Source organism: Ranitomeya variabilis, chromosome 5 (assembly GCF_051348905.1).
Source record: "Ranitomeya variabilis isolate aRanVar5 chromosome 5, aRanVar5.hap1, whole genome shotgun sequence".
NCBI classification, from domain to species: domain Eukaryota; kingdom Metazoa; phylum Chordata; class Amphibia; order Anura; family Dendrobatidae; genus Ranitomeya; species Ranitomeya variabilis.
Window position 1 is genome coordinate 498,575,795 of NC_135236.1, and position 18,692 is coordinate 498,594,486.

General features: G+C 46.0%; 1 protein-coding gene across 4 annotated transcripts in view; it reads left to right on the forward strand.

The window, feature by feature from the left end:
* Window positions 1-18,692, forward strand: part of BRD8 (bromodomain containing 8) — a 134,802-nt gene that overhangs the window by 94,691 nt on the left and 21,419 nt on the right. For all 4 annotated transcript variants that reach the window (XM_077265671.1, XM_077265672.1, XM_077265673.1 and 1 more), the window contains one exon: window positions 6,119-6,288. In XM_077265671.1, the coding sequence (XP_077121786.1) occupies window positions 6,119-6,288 (170 nt within the window). The remainder of the gene's footprint in view (window positions 1-6,118; window positions 6,289-18,692) is intronic.

An 18,692-nucleotide genomic window follows, 5' to 3' on the forward strand; every position in this document is an offset into this window, starting at 1 on the left:
GATGTCTTGAGTAACTGGACGCTTTTCGAACATGTATAGTGTTGTTAGTCCTCAGTTTCACCGGTGAACACTTGAATCTCTACCATATTTGACTGTAGTAGGTACTGTGTTCTTTTGTAGGCCTCATTCCATTTTCAGTAAACAGTAGAATGATGTGCTTTTCCAAAAAGCTCTATCTTGGTCTTATCTGTCCACAAGACCCTTTCCCAGAAGGATGTTAGTGGGTCTCCTGCCATAGCATTTAATTCCATTAAAATGTTGACTGATAGGCCATGTGCACACGTCAGGATTTCTTGCAGAAATTTCCTGAAGAAAACTGGAAATTTTCTGCAAGAAATCCGCATATTTTTTTTTTGCGTTTTTTTCCCGTTTTTTTCGTGTTTTTAGCATTTTGCAAGTGTAATTAGCTTGCAGAATGCTAAAGCTTTTCAAGCGATCTGTAGCATCGCTTGGAAAACTGACTGACAGGTTGGACACACTTGTCAAACATAGTGTTTGACAAGTGTGACCAACTTTTTACTATAGATGCTGCTTATGCAGCATCAATAGTAAAAAGATATCTTGTTAAAAATAATAATAAAAAAAAAAAATGGTTATACTCACCCTCTGCAGACAGCCGATCTCCTCAGCGGCGTCCGTTCCTATAGATGGTGTGTGCAGGACCTTCCATGACGTCGCGGTCACGTGAGCGGTCACGCGACCAATCACAAGACCGCAACGTCATCGCAGGTCCTTCACACACACCATCTATTGGAAAGGAAGCGGCAGCGTGCACCAGAGAGGCGGGAAGACTCCGGGGGCCATCAGAGGGTGAGTATATGACTATTTTTTATTTAAATTCTTTTTTTTTTACCAATTACATGGTGCCCAGTCCGTGGAGGAGAGTCTCCTCTCTACCCTGGGTACCAACCGCACATGATCTGCTTACTTCCCGCATGGTGGGCACAGCCACATGCGGAAAGTAAGCAGATCAATGCATTCCTAGTTGTGCGGAATCCCCACAATTCCGCAAATTTAATGAACATGTTGCTTTTTTTTCCGCAATGCGATTTTTTCGCGGAAAAAAATGCAACATTTGCACAAGAAATGCGGAATACACTGTAAATAATAGGAGGCATATGTAAGCGTTTTTTTCGCGAAAAAAACGCAAAAAATACTGAACGTGTGCACATGGCCTCAGTTTGCGCTGACGCTGGTGCACGCTGAACCTGCAGGATAGCTTGAATTTCTTTAGAACTTGATTGGGGCTGCTTATTCACCATCTGGACTATCCTACGTTGCAACCTTTCATCAATTTTTCTCTGCTGTTCACGTCCAGGGAGATTAGCTACTGTGCCATGGGTTGTAAACTTTTTGATTATTTTGCGCACCATAGACAAAGGAACATCAAGATCTCTGGAAACGGACTTGAAACCTTGAGATTATTTTTTAACAATTTTGTTTCTCAAGTCAGCAGACGGTTTTCGTCTTCTCTTCTGTTCTCCATGCTTAGTGTGGCACACAATTCAAAACTTGAGTCAACCTCTCCCCTTTTTGTATGGTTTCCGGTGTGATTTCCATATTGCCCACACCTGTTACTTGCCACAGGTGAGTCTGAACAAGCGTAACATGCTTGAAACAAAGTTGTTTTCCTACAATTCTGGAAATGTGGCAACTATTTTATCTGGCTCCTTGTATTTGGAGGGTGGTGAGGGGGGGGTTGTGCAAAATCCTGGCAATATGAATTTTCAGTTCAGTACGATTATGGCGCTACCAAACTTGCATAGTTTTTTTTTTTATTATTATTATTACAGTGAAAAAAATTTGTAAAAAGAAATGTCTGTGTCACCATTTTTCAAGACCACTAGCATTTTCCTTTTCCAGTCGATGGGGCTATGTGTAGGCTTGTGTTTTGTGATGTGAGCTGCCGTTTTTATTGATTCCATTTTGAGTGGGTAGGTATGATGTCTTGATCTTTTCTTATTGCATTTTTTTGCAGTATTGTTGTAGCAGAAAAAAAACCTTTCATGTTTTTTCCTTATTACGACATTTACCAGTTGTTTTAATTAATTACCATATTTTTTGGACTAATGACTCATTTTTTTAACAAGAAAAACTCTTGTTAAAAAGTGTGTGCGTCTTATAGTCTTTAGGCAGCTTCTTGTGATGGAGGTGAACGCTGATACCACGTCCTTCTGGATCACAGAGAGAGCTGCTGTCTCTCCTTCTGTCTGACATTGATCTATGTGATTGGTGTGGAGTAGGAGAGGAAGCTTAAGGACCAGAAAGGCGGCTGCATGAGCTGGGCAGATGAAGAACCTTCCACAGGAGTAATTCTAGGGCCTTCCAGGTGCTGTGACTGATCAAGATGTGGTAATGTGCAGTGTGTGTAAGTAAATGTGCCTGCAACAGAGCTGTGTCTGTGTGTCTATATGTGCATGTCACTGAGCCTTGGATGCCTATGTACATGTAGCAGAGCTATGTGTGTTATACACACTACAGAGAGACACTAACAATAGATTTATTACCTCCCTATTCTACCTTAGTACATTAAAATTTGTGATAATGGCCCCTCCACTTTACACGACTAGGGAAGTTTTAATAGAAAAAAATGTTTTTCCTATTTTCTGCTGTCTGGAGTGCACCTTATGGTAGGGTGCGTCTTATAGTCCGAATATACGGCATATTCTATGGACTTTTTTGTGCATTTTTATTAACCCCTTCCCGACATGTGACGTAATAGTACGTCACATGTCGGGACCCCCGCTTTGATGTGCGCTCCGGCGGTGAGCGCACATCAAAGTCGCGACATGTCAGCTGTTTTTTACAGCTGACATGTGCGCGCAATAGCGGCGGGTGAAATCGCGATCACCCGCCGCTATTAACTAGTTAAATGCCGCTGTCAAACTCAGACAGCGGCATTTAACTACCGCATCCGGCCGTGCGGCCGGATATGAGCGCATCGCCGACCCCTGTCACATGATCGGGGGTCGGCGATGCTTGTGCATTGTAACCATAGAGGTCCTGGAGACCTCTATGGTTACTGATTGCCGGTGGCTGTGAGCGCCCCCCTGTGGTCGGCACTCACAGCACACCTGCATTTTAGCTACATAACAGCGATCTGATGATCGCTGTTATGTAGCAGAGCCGATCGGGCTGTGCCTGCTTCTAGCCTCCCATGGAGGCTATAGAAGCATGGTAAAAGTTAAAAAAAAAAGTAAAAAAAAATGTGAAAAAAATAAAAAAAATATAAAAGTTTAAATCACCCCCCTTTCGCCCCAATCAAAATAAATCAATAAAAAAAAAGCCCAACCTACACATATTTGGTATCGCCGTGTTCAGAATCGCCCGATCTATCAATAAAAAAAAAGCATTAACCTGATCGCTAAACGGCGTAATGAAAAAAAAAATCGAAACGCCAGATTTACGTTTTTTTGGTCGCCACGACATTGCATTAAAATGCAATAACGGGCGATCAAAAGAACGTATCTGCACCGAAATGCTATCATTAAAAATGCCAGCTCGGCACGCAAAAAATAAGCCCTCACCCGACCCCAGATCACGAAAAATGGAGACGCTACGGGTATCGGAAAATGGCGCAATTTTATTTATTTATTTTTTTGCAAAGTTTGGAATTTTTTTTCACCACTTAGGTAAAAAAGAACCTAGTCATGTTTGGTGTCTATGAACTCGTACTGACCTGGAGAATCATAATGGCAGGTCAGTTTTAGCATTTAGTGAACCTAGCAAAATAGGCAAGCAAAAAACAAGTGTGGGATTGCACTTTTTTTGCAATTTCACTGCACTTGGAATTTTTTTCCCGTTTTCTAGTACACGACATGGTAAAACCAATGATGTCGTTCAAAAGTACAACTCGTCCCGCAAAAAATGAGCCCTCACATGGCCAAATTGACAGAAAAATAAAAAAGTTATGGCTCTGGGAAGGAGGGGAGCGAAAAACGAAAACGGAAAAACGGAAAAAGCTCCGGGGGTGAAGGGGTTAAAGAAATTTTTCATGGATGACAAGTGGAGTGACTTGAATTTTTATATCTCATTAGAGGGAGTGATGGGATGTAGACATTAGAAAAGCATGCTCCCAAGCCTCACCCTGTAAATGCAGCTTCCACAGATTGATGACAACATTTAACAAGTTAATATGCGTGGATTCATCTCTGATCCACCTACGACTGTTAAGAGGCAGATGATGGCTGAATAAGTGCTCATTCAGATATCAGTGGGGGGTTTTGTACGCGAAAGATGGTTCAAGATTAATCAGTGGTTATCATCGTTCTGTCATCAGAGTTTGGTCAGTGTGTCACTCTTTACCTTCAGACTTGTCCAGCGTTTCAATTATTTTTTCCAAGTAAAAAAAAACATTAAGGTTTCTCAAGCTTTTCATATCAAACTGTCTGGTCGGATTTTTTTTTTTTATGGACCCATAGACTTGCATTGGCAAGATTGATTCGAGACACTGATCAGAATTGGACATGTCACTGTAATCTTGTGTGGACCACTTGTTCCGCAAAATTACACAGATGTGTGAGCAGCTCCATAGACTATAATGGGTATGAGTGCTATTCGTAAAAAACATGGATAGAGCTAGTGCAAGATAAACTAATATCTGAATGAGCCCTAACAAAGTGATCAACTGCTTGGAAAGATGCAGACTCTGTTCCTGAGCAAACAGCATCAAAGAAGGTGACCCAACATATAATGTATGTCATATGTGGGGAAGAGGTTACAAATGTATACTTCACTCCGCTTTTAAAACAATCTACTTTTTGTTACAAGTGCACAACATATGTAGAAAAATACAAGTGGTTATTCAGTACATTTTTGTTCTCCCCATCAAACTCCTCTGCACAGCCAGAAACTGAAAGTAATTTATTATCACTGCAGCCTTAAGGTACCTTCACACTAAACGATATCGCTAGCGATCCGTGACGTTGCAGCGTCCTGGCTAGCGATATCGTTTAGTTTGACAGGCAGCAGCGATCAGGATCCTGCTGTGATGTCGCTGGTCGTTGAACAAAGTTCAGAACTTTATTTGGTCGTCAGACCGGCGTGTATCGTCGTGTTTGACACCAAAAGCAACGATACCAGCGATGTTTTACACTGGTAACCAGGGTAAACATCGGGTTACTAAGCGCAGGGCCGCGCTTAGTATCCCGATGTTTACCCTGGTTACCAGTGTAAAATGTAAAAAAAACAAACAGTACATACTCACCTTCGCGTCCCCCGGCGTCCGCTTCCCACACTGACTGAGCGCCGTAAAGTGAAAGTACAGCACAGCGGTGACGTCACCGCTCTGCTGTTAGGGCCGGCGCTCAGTCAGTGCAGGAAGCGGACGCCGGGGGACGCGAATGTGAGTATGTAGTGTTTGTTTTTTTAACATTTTACGCTGGTAACCAGGGTAAACATCGGGTTACTAAGCGCGGCCCTGCGCTTAGCAACCCGATGGTTACCCGGGGGCCTCGGCATCGTTGGTCGCTGGAGAGCGGTCTGTGTGACAGCTCTCCAGGGATCAAACAGCGACGCTGCAGTGATTGGCATCGTTGTCGCTATCGCTGCAGCGTCGCTTAATGTGAAGGTACCTTTAGGCTGCCGTCACACTAGCAGTATTTGTTCAGTATTTTACATCAGTATTTGTAAGCCAAAATCAGGAGTGGGTGATAAATGCAGAAGTGGTGCATATGTTTCTATTATACTTTTCCGCTAATTGTTCCACTCCTGGTTTTGGCTTACAAATACTGATGTAAAATACTGACCAAATACTGCTAGTGTGACGGCAGCCTTACAGTGCTGGGGTTCTGGGTTCAAATCCAAAGGACAACATCTGCAAGGAGTTTGTATGTTCTACCTGTTTGCATGTGTTTGCTCCGGGTTCTCCAGTTTCCTCCCACACTCCAAAGACATACTGATAGGGAATGTAGATTGTGTGCCTTAATGAGGACAGTACTGATAATCTCTATAAAGTGCTGTGGAATTAATGGCGCTATACAAGTGAGTAAAATAAATAATCCCTTTGTAATGGAATGTAAGCCCAGTCATGAAGTCATAACTCATGAACTGCTCTTGTACATGAACTTCAATATGTTTTCAAATAAACAATTTGCATGTGTTTATTTTTTCTTTTAAGGACCTTAATGTGGAGGACATAGTAACTGAATTAATTGACCAAGATTATTCATCACAACTCCAAGAACCTGTATCAGAAGTGGATGCCCCTTCTCATATGAGTGAGCGTGAAATTTCTATTTGCGAGAGAACCAAATGTATCATACCAAAGACCACTTCAATGCTTGAACTGTGAGTGTCTCTGCTTCCATGAGCACATTTTTTTTTTCACTTTTATTACCTTTTATTTTCCCCTTGTCGCTTCATGATGTACTGTAATGTCATGAGATAGTAGGCTTTAATGCAAAATGCAGTACTATTAATATGAACCAGCCCTGTCAACAGCTGCAGATGTGGATAAGGATAAGGATGGGGATAAGGAGCCATGCAGACAAGGATGGGAAGAAGGAGCCATGCAGAAAGGCTGGGAATAAGGAGCCATGCAGACAAGGATGGGAATAAGAAGCCATGCAGACAAGGATGGGAATAAGGAGCTATGCAGACAAGGATGGGGATGAGGAGCCATGCAGACAAGGATGGGAATAAGGAGCCATGCAGACAAGGATAGGAATAAGGAGCCATGCAGACAAGGATGGGAATGAGGAGCCATGCAGACAAGGATGGGGATGAAGGGAAAATGCATACCCGGCGTATACTCGAGTCAATAAGTTTTCCCAGTTTTTTGTGGCAAAATTGTGTCTTGGCTTATACTCGGGTCGGCTTATACACGAGTATATACGTTACGTATATTTGGTATAGCTTGTGTCCTGAATAACCTGTTGTACAACACTGTCCCTCTATTTAATTCATAAAGTGAACACTGAAAAAAAAATTAAAAGACAGCTGAACAAAAAGTGGGAATAAAACGCGATCAAAAAGTCATGTATGTAATGACATTTCTGAAATTTTTTTCCTGCAAAATCCAGCCACCACTCTGCTCCATCAGCAGAAAAATAAAAAAAGCTATAGCTCCATAATATGGCTATACGAAAACATTTTTTTTTCTAAAAAATTGTTTTTAGTCACGCAGATAGAGAGGATGAAACAACAAGCTTATGAAGATGACAGTCTATTCAGGTACAAAACCAGTTGGTCGGAGGGTCAAAACCTGGCTTCGCTGAACATCTCCATTCAGCCAGGTGACCGGTGGGTCCCATTCCTGGCTTTCACAAATGTACATATCTAAGTGTCAGTGATGGTCAATGGAGCAGATCTGCATTCTTTCAGCCGGGTCCCCTAAGCTGGCATCCTGTAGAATGACAAATCTGTGTCCCTCGTGATAGAGCCATGATGTCTTGGCTGCTGTCCTGTAGAGAGTTTGAATGGCTGGCTGAATCTCTAGCTCTCTGTATATCTGGAGGTATCTCCTTTTTATAGTTAACAAATGTCCTTCAAACCAGCATTCTCGGGTAAAGGGGAAGAATGGTGATCTATTTGCATAGTTTTTCCTCTATTTTAAAAGTCAACAAACTAAATGGACTGGACAATGTGTAATCAGCATATCCGAAAACATCATTGTTCCATCATCCTGCATGAAAGAAGAGTCAACATTTCAAACTCTTGACCAATTGAAGAAAAAACACATAAATTCAAAAGTCAACAAAAGGATAACCGTCTATTCTTCCTGACATGCTGAAAATAGACCTCATTAAGATAAAATGCTGTGTCCCCACAGTAGGACCCTATAAAAGGGTACTTTGGGATCTGATGGTTTAGACCATGGATGTTAAACCTACACTTTCGTAGAACGTCTGAAGTATCCCTGGGCATTGTAAGTTTTTTAACCTTATTGGCCCCAATAATCTTCCTGGTAGAGACTCTGGGTTCATTTAAAATTCAGAAATCTCCTATTTTGTTTAAATTTAGGACAGAGGAGCCCCTATAGGGCCTGCTTCTTTCCCCAGAGAGCCAAATGATGTGCTACATGTAATACCAAACTACGGGAGGCACATAAAAAACAGCTATGTACAGAGTGCATCATGAAAATCCTAAAGCATGGTCGCCAGTCTTGTTCCCCTTCAGACGATTCAGGGCGTATTTCGTCATAAAGAGATCGAGATGGGCAATGGAAGAATCATCAGAAGAGGAAGAATGTTCATATCATTCTCACCAGGATCCGGAAGGTGAAGATCTTTTGCCTCAGATCTCATCAGAAAAAAGGAAACAGTATTACCATATTTTTGGGGGTGCGTCTTATAATGCGGATATACCTTACCGGCCGCGGTGGAGCAGGGTCCCAGGGTCGCTGCTGGAGGAAGCAAGAGTGTACCGTTGCTGCAGGCCACAAGCTGGTATGAGGGGGTGTTCGGATGTGCGCAGCTGCGGGTGTTTGGTGGTGCGGGTGCTCTGCCGACATTTTGTGAAAGCCCAGAGCCCCCGCACTTACATGGTTTACTATGCGGTGGACTCCGGAAAATGGCTACCGGGACGGCGCATGCGCAGATGAAGATCTCGGCACCAAAATCTCGGGAGATGAGATCTCAGCGCTGTCCCATTGCAGCACAGTGTTCACCGGTTGGGGATGTGGTCTATAACGTTCCCGGCATTCCCTGGCAAAGTGTCCTATGCGTCCACAGTTATGGCAGCTTATCCCCCCTCGTCCTGACCCAGGCCACACTGGGGGGGCTTGGGAAACCTCTCCCTCATTCTGAAGTCCGAAATCCCCTCTGTTCCTCCTCTCGCCGGTCCATGGGTCTCGCAGGCCTCCCTGTAAGCTCCTGTTCCCGACAGGCTGGGGCTGTAATTACATGTAGCCTTGGTCGATTAGCAGACCAATCATCAGCCAATCATGCAGCCTCATCCAGGCTGAGTTGTTTTCTATCCACCACCCATTCTTTTAAGTCACCCGGGAGCTTGGACATAAATAGTTCCAGCATAAATATATCCAAGACATGTTCTGCTTCCCGAGCCCCTAGACCTTGTATTCACCGAGTGATTGCCTTATGTAGTGTGTTGACAAACTCCTGGTGTGTGTGTGTGCATGGGGCTTGCCAATCTCCCGAAACTTCCTCCGGTAGGTTTCAGGAGTGATGGCATACCTCTCTAGTAATGTGCTCCGAATGGTAGAGTAACATCTCTGATCCCCGGAAGATAAGTTATTAAAAGCTTCTCTTGCTTTTCCGGTCAGGCCAATGCTCAAGAATCTGGGCCAGCCACTGACTGACACCTCATGCAACCGGTAGAGGTTCTCAAATAACCGGAGATGTGTTCTTATTGAAATGTGGTATATCCCGGTACCTTAAAGATGGAGGCCCCTACTGTTATCCGGTTATAGGATGTTTCGCCCCCCAGCAGTTCGCCCCTGGGTACATCCTGTTCGTGACGCCAAGTTGAGTCGCCCGCCAGGGCAGTGGGGTGTTCGGTACCGGGTCCGGTATTTGAAGGGGACGTCACAGTGGCTGCAACCCAGTCCGTGGCCCTGGGTGCCCAAGTAAAGAGAAAGGTCTTTAAAGGGAGTTTAAGAATAAAGTTTGTTCTTGACGCCACCTGTGGTATTCGGTTGTTCACTATCCCAATCGTCCAAGCATTGTATTGGGGTCGACTGGTTATCCATGGTCAACCATTGTAGTTCTTTCTCAGAGCAAAGCTCCTCCTTCTTGAGCCTCTTGTAGATGGAGTATTCCATCTCTTCTGCCAAGTCACTTCTCAGTAACTTTCCCTGATATGCTGTCCAGAGATAGATGATTCCACCAGCTGCCACCTCTTGTGAAGATCTGAGGTTGTTGGGTTATAATAATCACCTAGGCAACGATTTTTTATTCCATACGTCCATAGTTTTTCAACAAATCCAGGTAAATTGCCAAAATACAAATCCTTAGTACACAAGATCCCTTTCTCGGGGGCCGATAGTCCCACTGCCCACTGTACTAGGTGATGCTCACTGTCTCTGAACTTTTGGTTGGCCCACAGATTTTTTATCTCCCGCCAGCAAAGCCAGTAATCACAGTCTAGGCTTTTTGAAATGACAGGTAACACAACCAAAGCCAAGGTGTCCAGCAATAACAGTTCCAGGTAAGAAAGTTCCTGAAATCCTGATGAAAAATCCCTCAACAGTAGCACGTGTCCAACCCAGCCAGGAACCGAACTCCATAGTCCATCCATACATGTCCTCCAGGACGTCATCCTCTATCCTTTCTCTTTAATGTCACTCCAACAACTGCCTGACTAAACATTTTCCTTTAGCTCACAGAATGAAACATATTCCATAAGCCCATCACCTGGGATTCCATGTGAGACCCCCTATAGTAACCGCTTCAATGGGTTTACTATCCCCATCCACACAATGGGCCTAGGACTTGGAGTACAATGGCGGGAGACCTTGAGGTTGATAGAAGGATTGCTTTACATTTATCTTTGGCAATCTCCTGCCTGACCTTAGGTATACATAAGATCCAGCCTGCACGCCTTCTTCTGCTTGCTGTCACTGAAAGGAAACATTGATTCTTGAGGATGAACTGACGAGCAAGCAAATCACTAATAAAACACAGCAAGCAAATATCTATTAAATTACAATAATATCGATGTAACCGTTGCTCCGTTTTCTGGAGATAGTCTGTATCCCTTATCGCTGTGGACTCCGCTCTACATCCATTCGTCCTATGGTCTTTATTAAGTGGCCATCTCCTCACGACTACTAACCTGAGTAGTTTTTATGAAGCAGTGAATAGAAACATGTATGAATATACTGTTTTTAGAATTTGCAAAGGTACTTGACACTGTCACACAGACCCCTAGGTAAATTAATGTGTATACTGTAGTAAGGTTTTTAATTGGAATGAAAACTGGCTCAAATATTGCACCCAGAGAGTTGTAGTGATTGACTGCTACTCAGATTGGTCTCCCGTTATAAGTGGTGGAACTCAAGGATAAGTGCTGAGTCCGTACTTATTTATCAATTATAAAGAAGGTGGGATTATTAGTGCTGTCAAGGATCCCAAATAAATAAGTTTCAAGTTTTTTGAAAATAGCTACATAACTTATAATCCATGTAAAGTCCAAAAATTGAAATGGATGTATAAAAAAATACCTACATTAACTAAATATAAGGTAAATGTTAATAAAGTATTTTGTGCTTTATAACTGTCCTGTGTAATATGACTATATGTTTTAAGGGCAGAAACATTCAAAGTTTGAAAATTTCACCTTAAATTTAAGATTCGTTTATAGTACAATGTGGCATGAAAAAAACACTCTGAATCACCTTAACCTAGTATAATCATTCCAAAGTAATTGCTGTATAAAGTGACACCTTTCATTTGAAGATTAGGACCTTATCTGAACGTTCCAAATAAATTGCATCATAAAAGATAAACTATTACCAGGTTTTGATGCCTCAGCGAAGGACAGCATTAAGTAGGGAAACAGACCCTGATTCCAGCAATGTATTACCAAACTTCTCACTATAGTTTTTTCAAAATTATTTTATCTGCTGCAGCTCGTCTAGTCCTCTCAGTGTTGAGCTTCTTATGTGTAGTTCTGGTTATTCCTGAGTCTGCTCACCACCACAGATTGGCAGCATTGTCTATGCATAATGTGGACAGAAAGCCGTCAATCAATGGTATTGGACAGAGATTGACAGAGCTCATCATTGAGAAGACTAGGAAGTTTGCAGCAGATAAAACAGTTATTTTATCATAACTACATCCCAGTAAATGACAGATCGCTGGAATTAAGGTTTCTGTATATTACATTATGCAGCTCTCAGATTGAGAAGCCTAAACCTTGTGACAGATTCTCTTTAAGGCAATAATTTGACTTTGGACACTGTTTGGGGAAATTATGTGCAGCGCCCCAGAGTCCTGGTCGTTGCAGTATTGTCGCTCTTCCACAAGGGGGAGTGATGGTACTTCTGATGGCACTAAAGGAGTTCACCTGACCAGGTATCACAGTCACACACTACACTTCACACTCCGGCCACCAGGGGGAGCAAAAGGTTCTATGTATTAGGCCGCCACTCACACTCTGGTAAAACTGGGAGTCGGATAGGAAGTTAGGGAGAAGCTGACTGGATTTTGCCCAGGTAACATCTAGTGAGAGAGAGCGTTGCTTGGGAAGATCCAGGGAGGTCCCTGTCAGGGGTGGGATCCTGGCAGTGGCCTAGCACAAGACAGATCGTTACGGAGCCGTGCCTGCACCTCATTGCGGTGGCATCCTAAGAAAGGACACGAAGCAAAGTATATTGTGGAGAAGTGAGAGACGAGATCACAGCACAAAGGAGATAGAACCAGGAGGAGTCGTGCCCCAAGATCGGCAACATCCTCCTGAGGTGCGTAGCCGGTGGCCGGAACGCCGAGGAAGTAATAGACTCTACGCATTACTTTGAACTACGGCAGGGCAGTTAACTCTAGGTTGGCTGTCTCACCTTTACACCTAATGAAGACAACGGAGGCAATTGTGGGAGAGGGGCGTCTCTAGGGTCCCTATAAAATAACTCCAGGCCTACCCCGTCATACGGGTGCGTCCTATCCAAACCATCTGGGGGACGGAGAGAAAGAACAGAAACATACACGACAGTTGAGGACTATCCCGTGGTGCTCAGCAGGGAAGTACTACAACACTAGTAGGAAGGCTACTGATTTCCACCTGCAAAGGGAACTCTGGATGTGCCTTCGGACCGGCCGGTCTCAGCCAGCCCTGTTAGCAGTGCTCTGGATTGTGGATGCCGAAGCCTTCAGTAAAAAGGTAAAGAGACTGCAACCCTGTGTCCTCGTCATTTACTGCGACCTACACCATTACCATCTACTCATCAAGGGAAGCCCTGGGGACATACTTCACCTGTGGGAAGTTACAACATCTAGCTGCCATTCCATCACCCCAGCGGACCCCTAGCAGCGTCGGTCACCCTGACCGAATACCACAGGTGGCGTCACGAACACTTGACAAACTCTCGCCTACACCTTTATTTGGGCGCCCCTTAGCAGGGGACCGGGTCGGGCCACCGTGACACCCCTAGGACCGAGACCGAGGGACCCGGTTCCGAGTACCCCGCTGCCCTGCGTCTGGGGGCCGCTCCAAAACTTGGCGTCATGAACAGGATCTACTTAAGCCTGAGAATCAGGTCATGTGTGCCTTGGAACTGTGACTGAATTGTGCTTGAATCGTGATTTATTGCAAAGACTGTGTATTGCTATTTGCCGCCAAAAATTCCCTCCAAAATCGCCACCATTACAGCGCCACGAGGGGCGCAGGAGAAGAAGAAGGGCGTGGAGTTGTGGGCGTGAACAAACGGAGAAGCGCGAAGAACAATGGCCTCCCAGTCTAAATATTTCTGTATCCTGAGGACGTGTCCGTCAGCAGCTGAGATCCGCCTCCTAATCCTCTATGGAGGGTGGAGACCATGGAGACGGGGCCGCCCCCGAAAGAGAGCACGGGAAGAAGATCCAGAGGAGGGGACAAACATGGCGACTTCCAGGCAGCCACGTGGGGACATCCCGGCCCGGCGCAGGGCCCCATCACCGGAAGCGAGCCCGGATCCACCGTGGCTGAGGGGATTGACCGCCGCAGAGCTGCCCATGGGGAGGCCCAGCAGCCAGTCGCCAGATGACTGGGTGGCCGTGGCCGAAGCCAGATGGCTGGCGTGCTGTCGAGAAGCCCACCCTCATGTGGGTTCCCAGCTTGGCCACCCTGCGGAGATCCGCCTGTCCCCCGCGTTCCCCTCTTCACCCACTCCGACCGCGGAGGACCCAAGGACCCCACCGCCGGGTCGTGAGCCGCGGGAACAGGATCTGAAGATCCTGCCCTGGATGGAACACCGGCGGCGCCTGGTGGCTGCGTTTAGGGAAGAGACCCGACCCGCGGTCACGATTGATCTGAAGGGCGACGTGGACGACCCCTCACCGAAATGGGGAGTCGTTGTGGCCTTCAATCCCCGGGAAGGAAAAGGATTGGTGCAGGAGATTGGATTGCCCTTGAGAGTCGACGGAGACGAGGTGGAACCCTGCTACGGACAGGATGACGCTGACCGCGATCTGCGCCCTGGAGATGCCGTGACCTATGATCGGTATCAGAAGGGGGCTAGCTGGTGGGCTCGGAACGTTCAGCGATGTGCCGCTCTCCTAGCAACGCCGGAAGCCCAGGAGACCGGGCCTGCAACTGAAGCGACCGCTGTTCCTGACCAAGCTGTGCAGACCCCTGCGCGGAACTCGGACTCCACCCTTTCCCGGCCAGGGATGATGGTGTGCAGGGTAAGACCTTTGCTATTGCCAAAACAAGAATAAACCTTGGAACCCCGAACCATGTATATAGTTAACTGTTTGTTTTTCTGTTTTGCTGCTAAACCCGTCTAGGGTTACTTCTTAAAGGGATCCCTTTGTTGACCCGGGATCCCTATTGTTTTCAAGTTTTGCACTGGTTTATCATTGTTTTTCAAAGAACACTGGAATCATGAACTGCGCATGATTACAAACTGCCTGTAAATAGTTTGCACCTTCTTAAAGGTGCCCCCTACTGGTTTTACAGAAAGAAGAGCTTTTTGAAGAGACTGTTCCTGATTACAGCGCAGAAGTTCTTGCTTTAAACTGACTTGCAAATAATTTGCACTACCTCAGAAGAGACTTGGTTTCCTCTTAAAGGGAATGTCTAATTGTTGCACTTAGCTTAAACCATAATGTGCCTTAAAGAAGTTAGATAGTAATAATATTGATACATAGTAGTAGTATGTAGTTGGTAAGCTAATAATAAGAAATGTTTGATGATGTTGAGAAATAGAGACTGAGGACAGAAAAGTTGAAAGCCGAATTTCAATGAAAGTGAACCCGTAGGGGTTAGTGAGTCCTCTAGAGAGCCATAGATAGATGGTTGATAAATCTTGCACTTGGGAAAATAAAGAAGAGTTAATTTGTACTGTAGCGTTAGATAATATACCTTTAGTGGGTACCTGCCCTTACGCCCTTAAAGGAAAAGTTAAGTTATTGTTTAAGAAAAGTTTGCACTTAGTAGAAAGTAGATAGTATGCCCGGCTGGGTAATGATAGTTATTTATAGTTAGTTAATTATAAGTGTTATTTAAAATCTTAGGCACAATGTAAATATGTTTGTTTGCAACTTTCAAGTGTCCTCACCTCCCATAAAGGGAAGCACTGTTAAATTTACTTGTTTACAGCATTCCAAAATTTTGTATGTCTTTTGCTAATATGTATTGTTGTTCTTCTTTTCCCAGTCCGGGAGTACTGGATTTAACGGGGGGGTAGTGCAGCGCCCCAGAGTCCTGGTCGTTGCAGTATTGTCGCTCTTCCACAAGGGGGAGTGATGGTACGTCTGATGGCACTAAAGGAGTTCACCTGACCAGGTATCACAGTCATACACTACACTTCACACTCCGGCCACCAGGGGGAGCAAAAGGTTCTATGTATTAGGCCACTCCTCACACTCTGGTAAAACTGGGAGTCGGATAGGAAGTTAGGGAGAAGCTGACTGGGTTTTGCCCAGGTAACATCTAGTGAGAGAGAGCGTTGCTTGGGAAGATCCAGGGAGGTCCCTGTCAGGGGTGGGATCCTGGCAGTGGCCTAGCACAAGACAGCTCGTTACGGAGCTGCGCCTGCACCTCATTGCAGCGGCATCCTAAGAAAGGACACGAAGCGAAGTATATTGTGGAGAAGTGAGAGACGAGATCACAGCACAAAGGAGATAGAACCAGGAGGAGTCGTGCCCCAAGATCGGCAATATCCTCCTGAGGTGCGTAGCCGGCGGCCGGTACGCCGAGGAAGTAATAGACTCTATGCATTACTTTGAACTACGGCAGGGCAGTTAACTCTAGGTTGGCTGTCTCACCTTTACACCTAATGAAGACAACGGAGGCAATTGTGGGAGAGGGGCGTCTCTAGGGTCCCTATAAAATAACTCCAGGCCTACCCCGTCATACGGGTGCGTCCTATCCAAACCATCTGGGGGACGGAGAGAAAGAACAGAAACATACACGACAGTTGTGAGGACTATCCCGTGGTGCTCAGCAGGGAAGTACTACAACACACAGGCGCTAGTAGGAAGGCTACTGATTTCCACCTGCAAAGGGAACTCTGGATGTGCCTTCGGACCGGCCGGTCTCAGCCAGCCCTGTTAGCAGTGCTCTGGATTGTGGATGCCGAAGCCTTCAGTAAAAAGGTAAAGAGACTGCAACCCTGTGTCCTCATCATTTACTGCGACCTACACCATTACCATCTACTCATCAAGGGAAGCCCTGGGGATATACTTCACCTGTGGGAAGTTACAACATCTAGCTGCCATTCCATCACCCCAGCGGACCCCTAGCAGCGTCGGTCACCCTGACCGAATACCACAGGTGGCGTCACGAACACTTGACAAACTCTCACCTACACCTTTATTTGGGCGCCCCTTAGCAGGGCCACGGACCGGGTCGGGCCACCGTGACACCCCTAGGACCGAGACCGAGAGACCCGGTTCCGAGTACCCCGCTGCCCTGCATCTGGGGGCCGCTCCAAAACTTGGCGTCATGAACAGGATCTACTTAAGCCTGAGAATCAGGTCATGTGTGCCTTGGAGCTGTGACTGAATTGTGCTTGAATCGTGATTTATTGCAAAGACTGTGTATTGCTATTTGCCGCCAAAAATTCCCTCCAAAACCGCCCCCATTACAGCGCCACGAGGGGCGCAGGAGAAGAAGAAGGGCGTGGAGTTGTGGGCGTGAACAAACGGAGAAGCGCGAAGAACAATGGCCTCCCAGTCTAAATATTTCTGTATCCTGAGGACGTGTCCGTCAGCAGCTGAGATCCGCCTCCTAATCCTCTATGGAGGGTGGAGACCATGGAGACGGGGCCGCCCCCGAAAGAGAGCGCAGGAAGAAGATCCAGAGGAGGGGACAAACATGGCGACTTCCAGGCAGCCACGTGGGGACATCCCAGCCCGGCGCAGGGCCCCATCACTGGAAGCGAGCCCGGATCCACCATGGCTGAGGGAATTGACCGCCGCAGAGCTGCCCACGGGGAGGCCCAGCAGCCAGTCGCCAGATGACTGGGTGGCCGTGGCCGAAGCCAGACGGCTGGCGTGCTGTCGAGAAGCCCTCCCTCATGTGGGTTCCCGGCTTGGCCACCCTGCGGAGATCCGCCTGTCCCCCGCGTTCCCCTCTTCACTCGCTCCGACCGCGGAGGACCCAAGGACCCCACCGCCAGGTCGTGAGCCGCAGGAACGGGATCTGAAGATCCTGCCCTGGATGGAACACCGGCGGCGCCTGGTGGCTGCGTGTAGGGAAGAGACCCGACCCTCGGTCACGATTGATCTGAAGGGCGACGTGGAAGACCCCTCACCGAAATGGGGAGTCGTTGTGGCCTTCAATCCCCGGGAAGGAAAAGGATTGGTGCAGGAGATTGGATTGCCCTTGAGAGTCGACGGAGACGAGGTGGAACCCTGCTACGGACAGGATGACGCTGACCGCGATCTGCGCCCTGGAGATGCCGTGACCTATGATCGGTATCAGAAGGGGGCTAGCTGGTGGGCTTGGAACGTTCAGCGATGTGCCGCTCTCCTAGCGACGCCGGAAGCCCAGGAGACCGGGCCTGCAACTGAAGCGACCGCTGTTCCTGACCAAGCTGTGCAGACCCCTGCGCGGAACTCGGACTCCACCCTTTCCCAGCCAGGGATGATGGTGTGCAGGGTAAGACCTTTGCTATTGCCAAAACAAGAATAAACCTTGGAACCCCGAACCATGTATATAGTTAACTGTTTGTTTTTCTGTTTTGCTGCTAAACCCGTCTAGGGTTACTTCTTAAAGGGATCCCTTTGTTGACCCGGGATCCCTATTGTTTTCAAGTTTTGCACTGGTTTATCATTGTTTTTCAAAGAACACTGGAATCATGAACTGCGCATGATTACAAACTGCCTGTAAATAGTTTGCACCTTCTTAAAGGTGCCCCCTACTGGTTTTACAGAAAGAAGAGCTTTTTGAAGAGACTGTTCCTGATTACAGCGCAGAAGTTCTTGCTTTAAACTGACTTGAAAATAATTTGCACTACCTCAGAAGAGACTTGGTTTCCTCTTAAAGGGAATGTCTAATTGTTGCATTTAGCCTAAACCATAATGTGCCTTAAAGAAGTTAGATAGTAATAATGTTGATACATAGTAGTAGTATGTAGTTGGTAAGCTAATAATAAGAAATGTTTGATGATGTTGAGAAATAGAGACTGAGGACAGAAGAAAAGTTGAAAGCCAAATTTCAATGAAAGTGAACCCGTAGGGGTTAGTGAGTCCTCTAGAGAGCCATAGATAGATGGTTGATGAATCTTGCACTTGGGAAAATAAAGAAGAGTTAATTTGTACTGTAGCGTTAGATAATATACCTTTAGTGGGTACCTGCCCTTACACCATTAAAGGAAAAGTTAAGTTATTGTTTAAGAAAAGTTTGCACTTCGTAGAAAGTAGATAGTATGCCCGGCTGGGTAATGATAGTTATTTATAGTTAGTTAATTATAAGTGTTATTTAAAATCTTAGGCACAATGTAAATATGTTTATGTTTGCAACGTTCAAGTGTCCTCACCTCCCATAAAGGGAAGCTGTTATGACCTGGTGGTTAGGAGCACCCGAAGTGACCTGATAGTTAAAACAGAAAACCTGGGACAAGCTCTGAGGAAGTGGTAACTCTACTGACC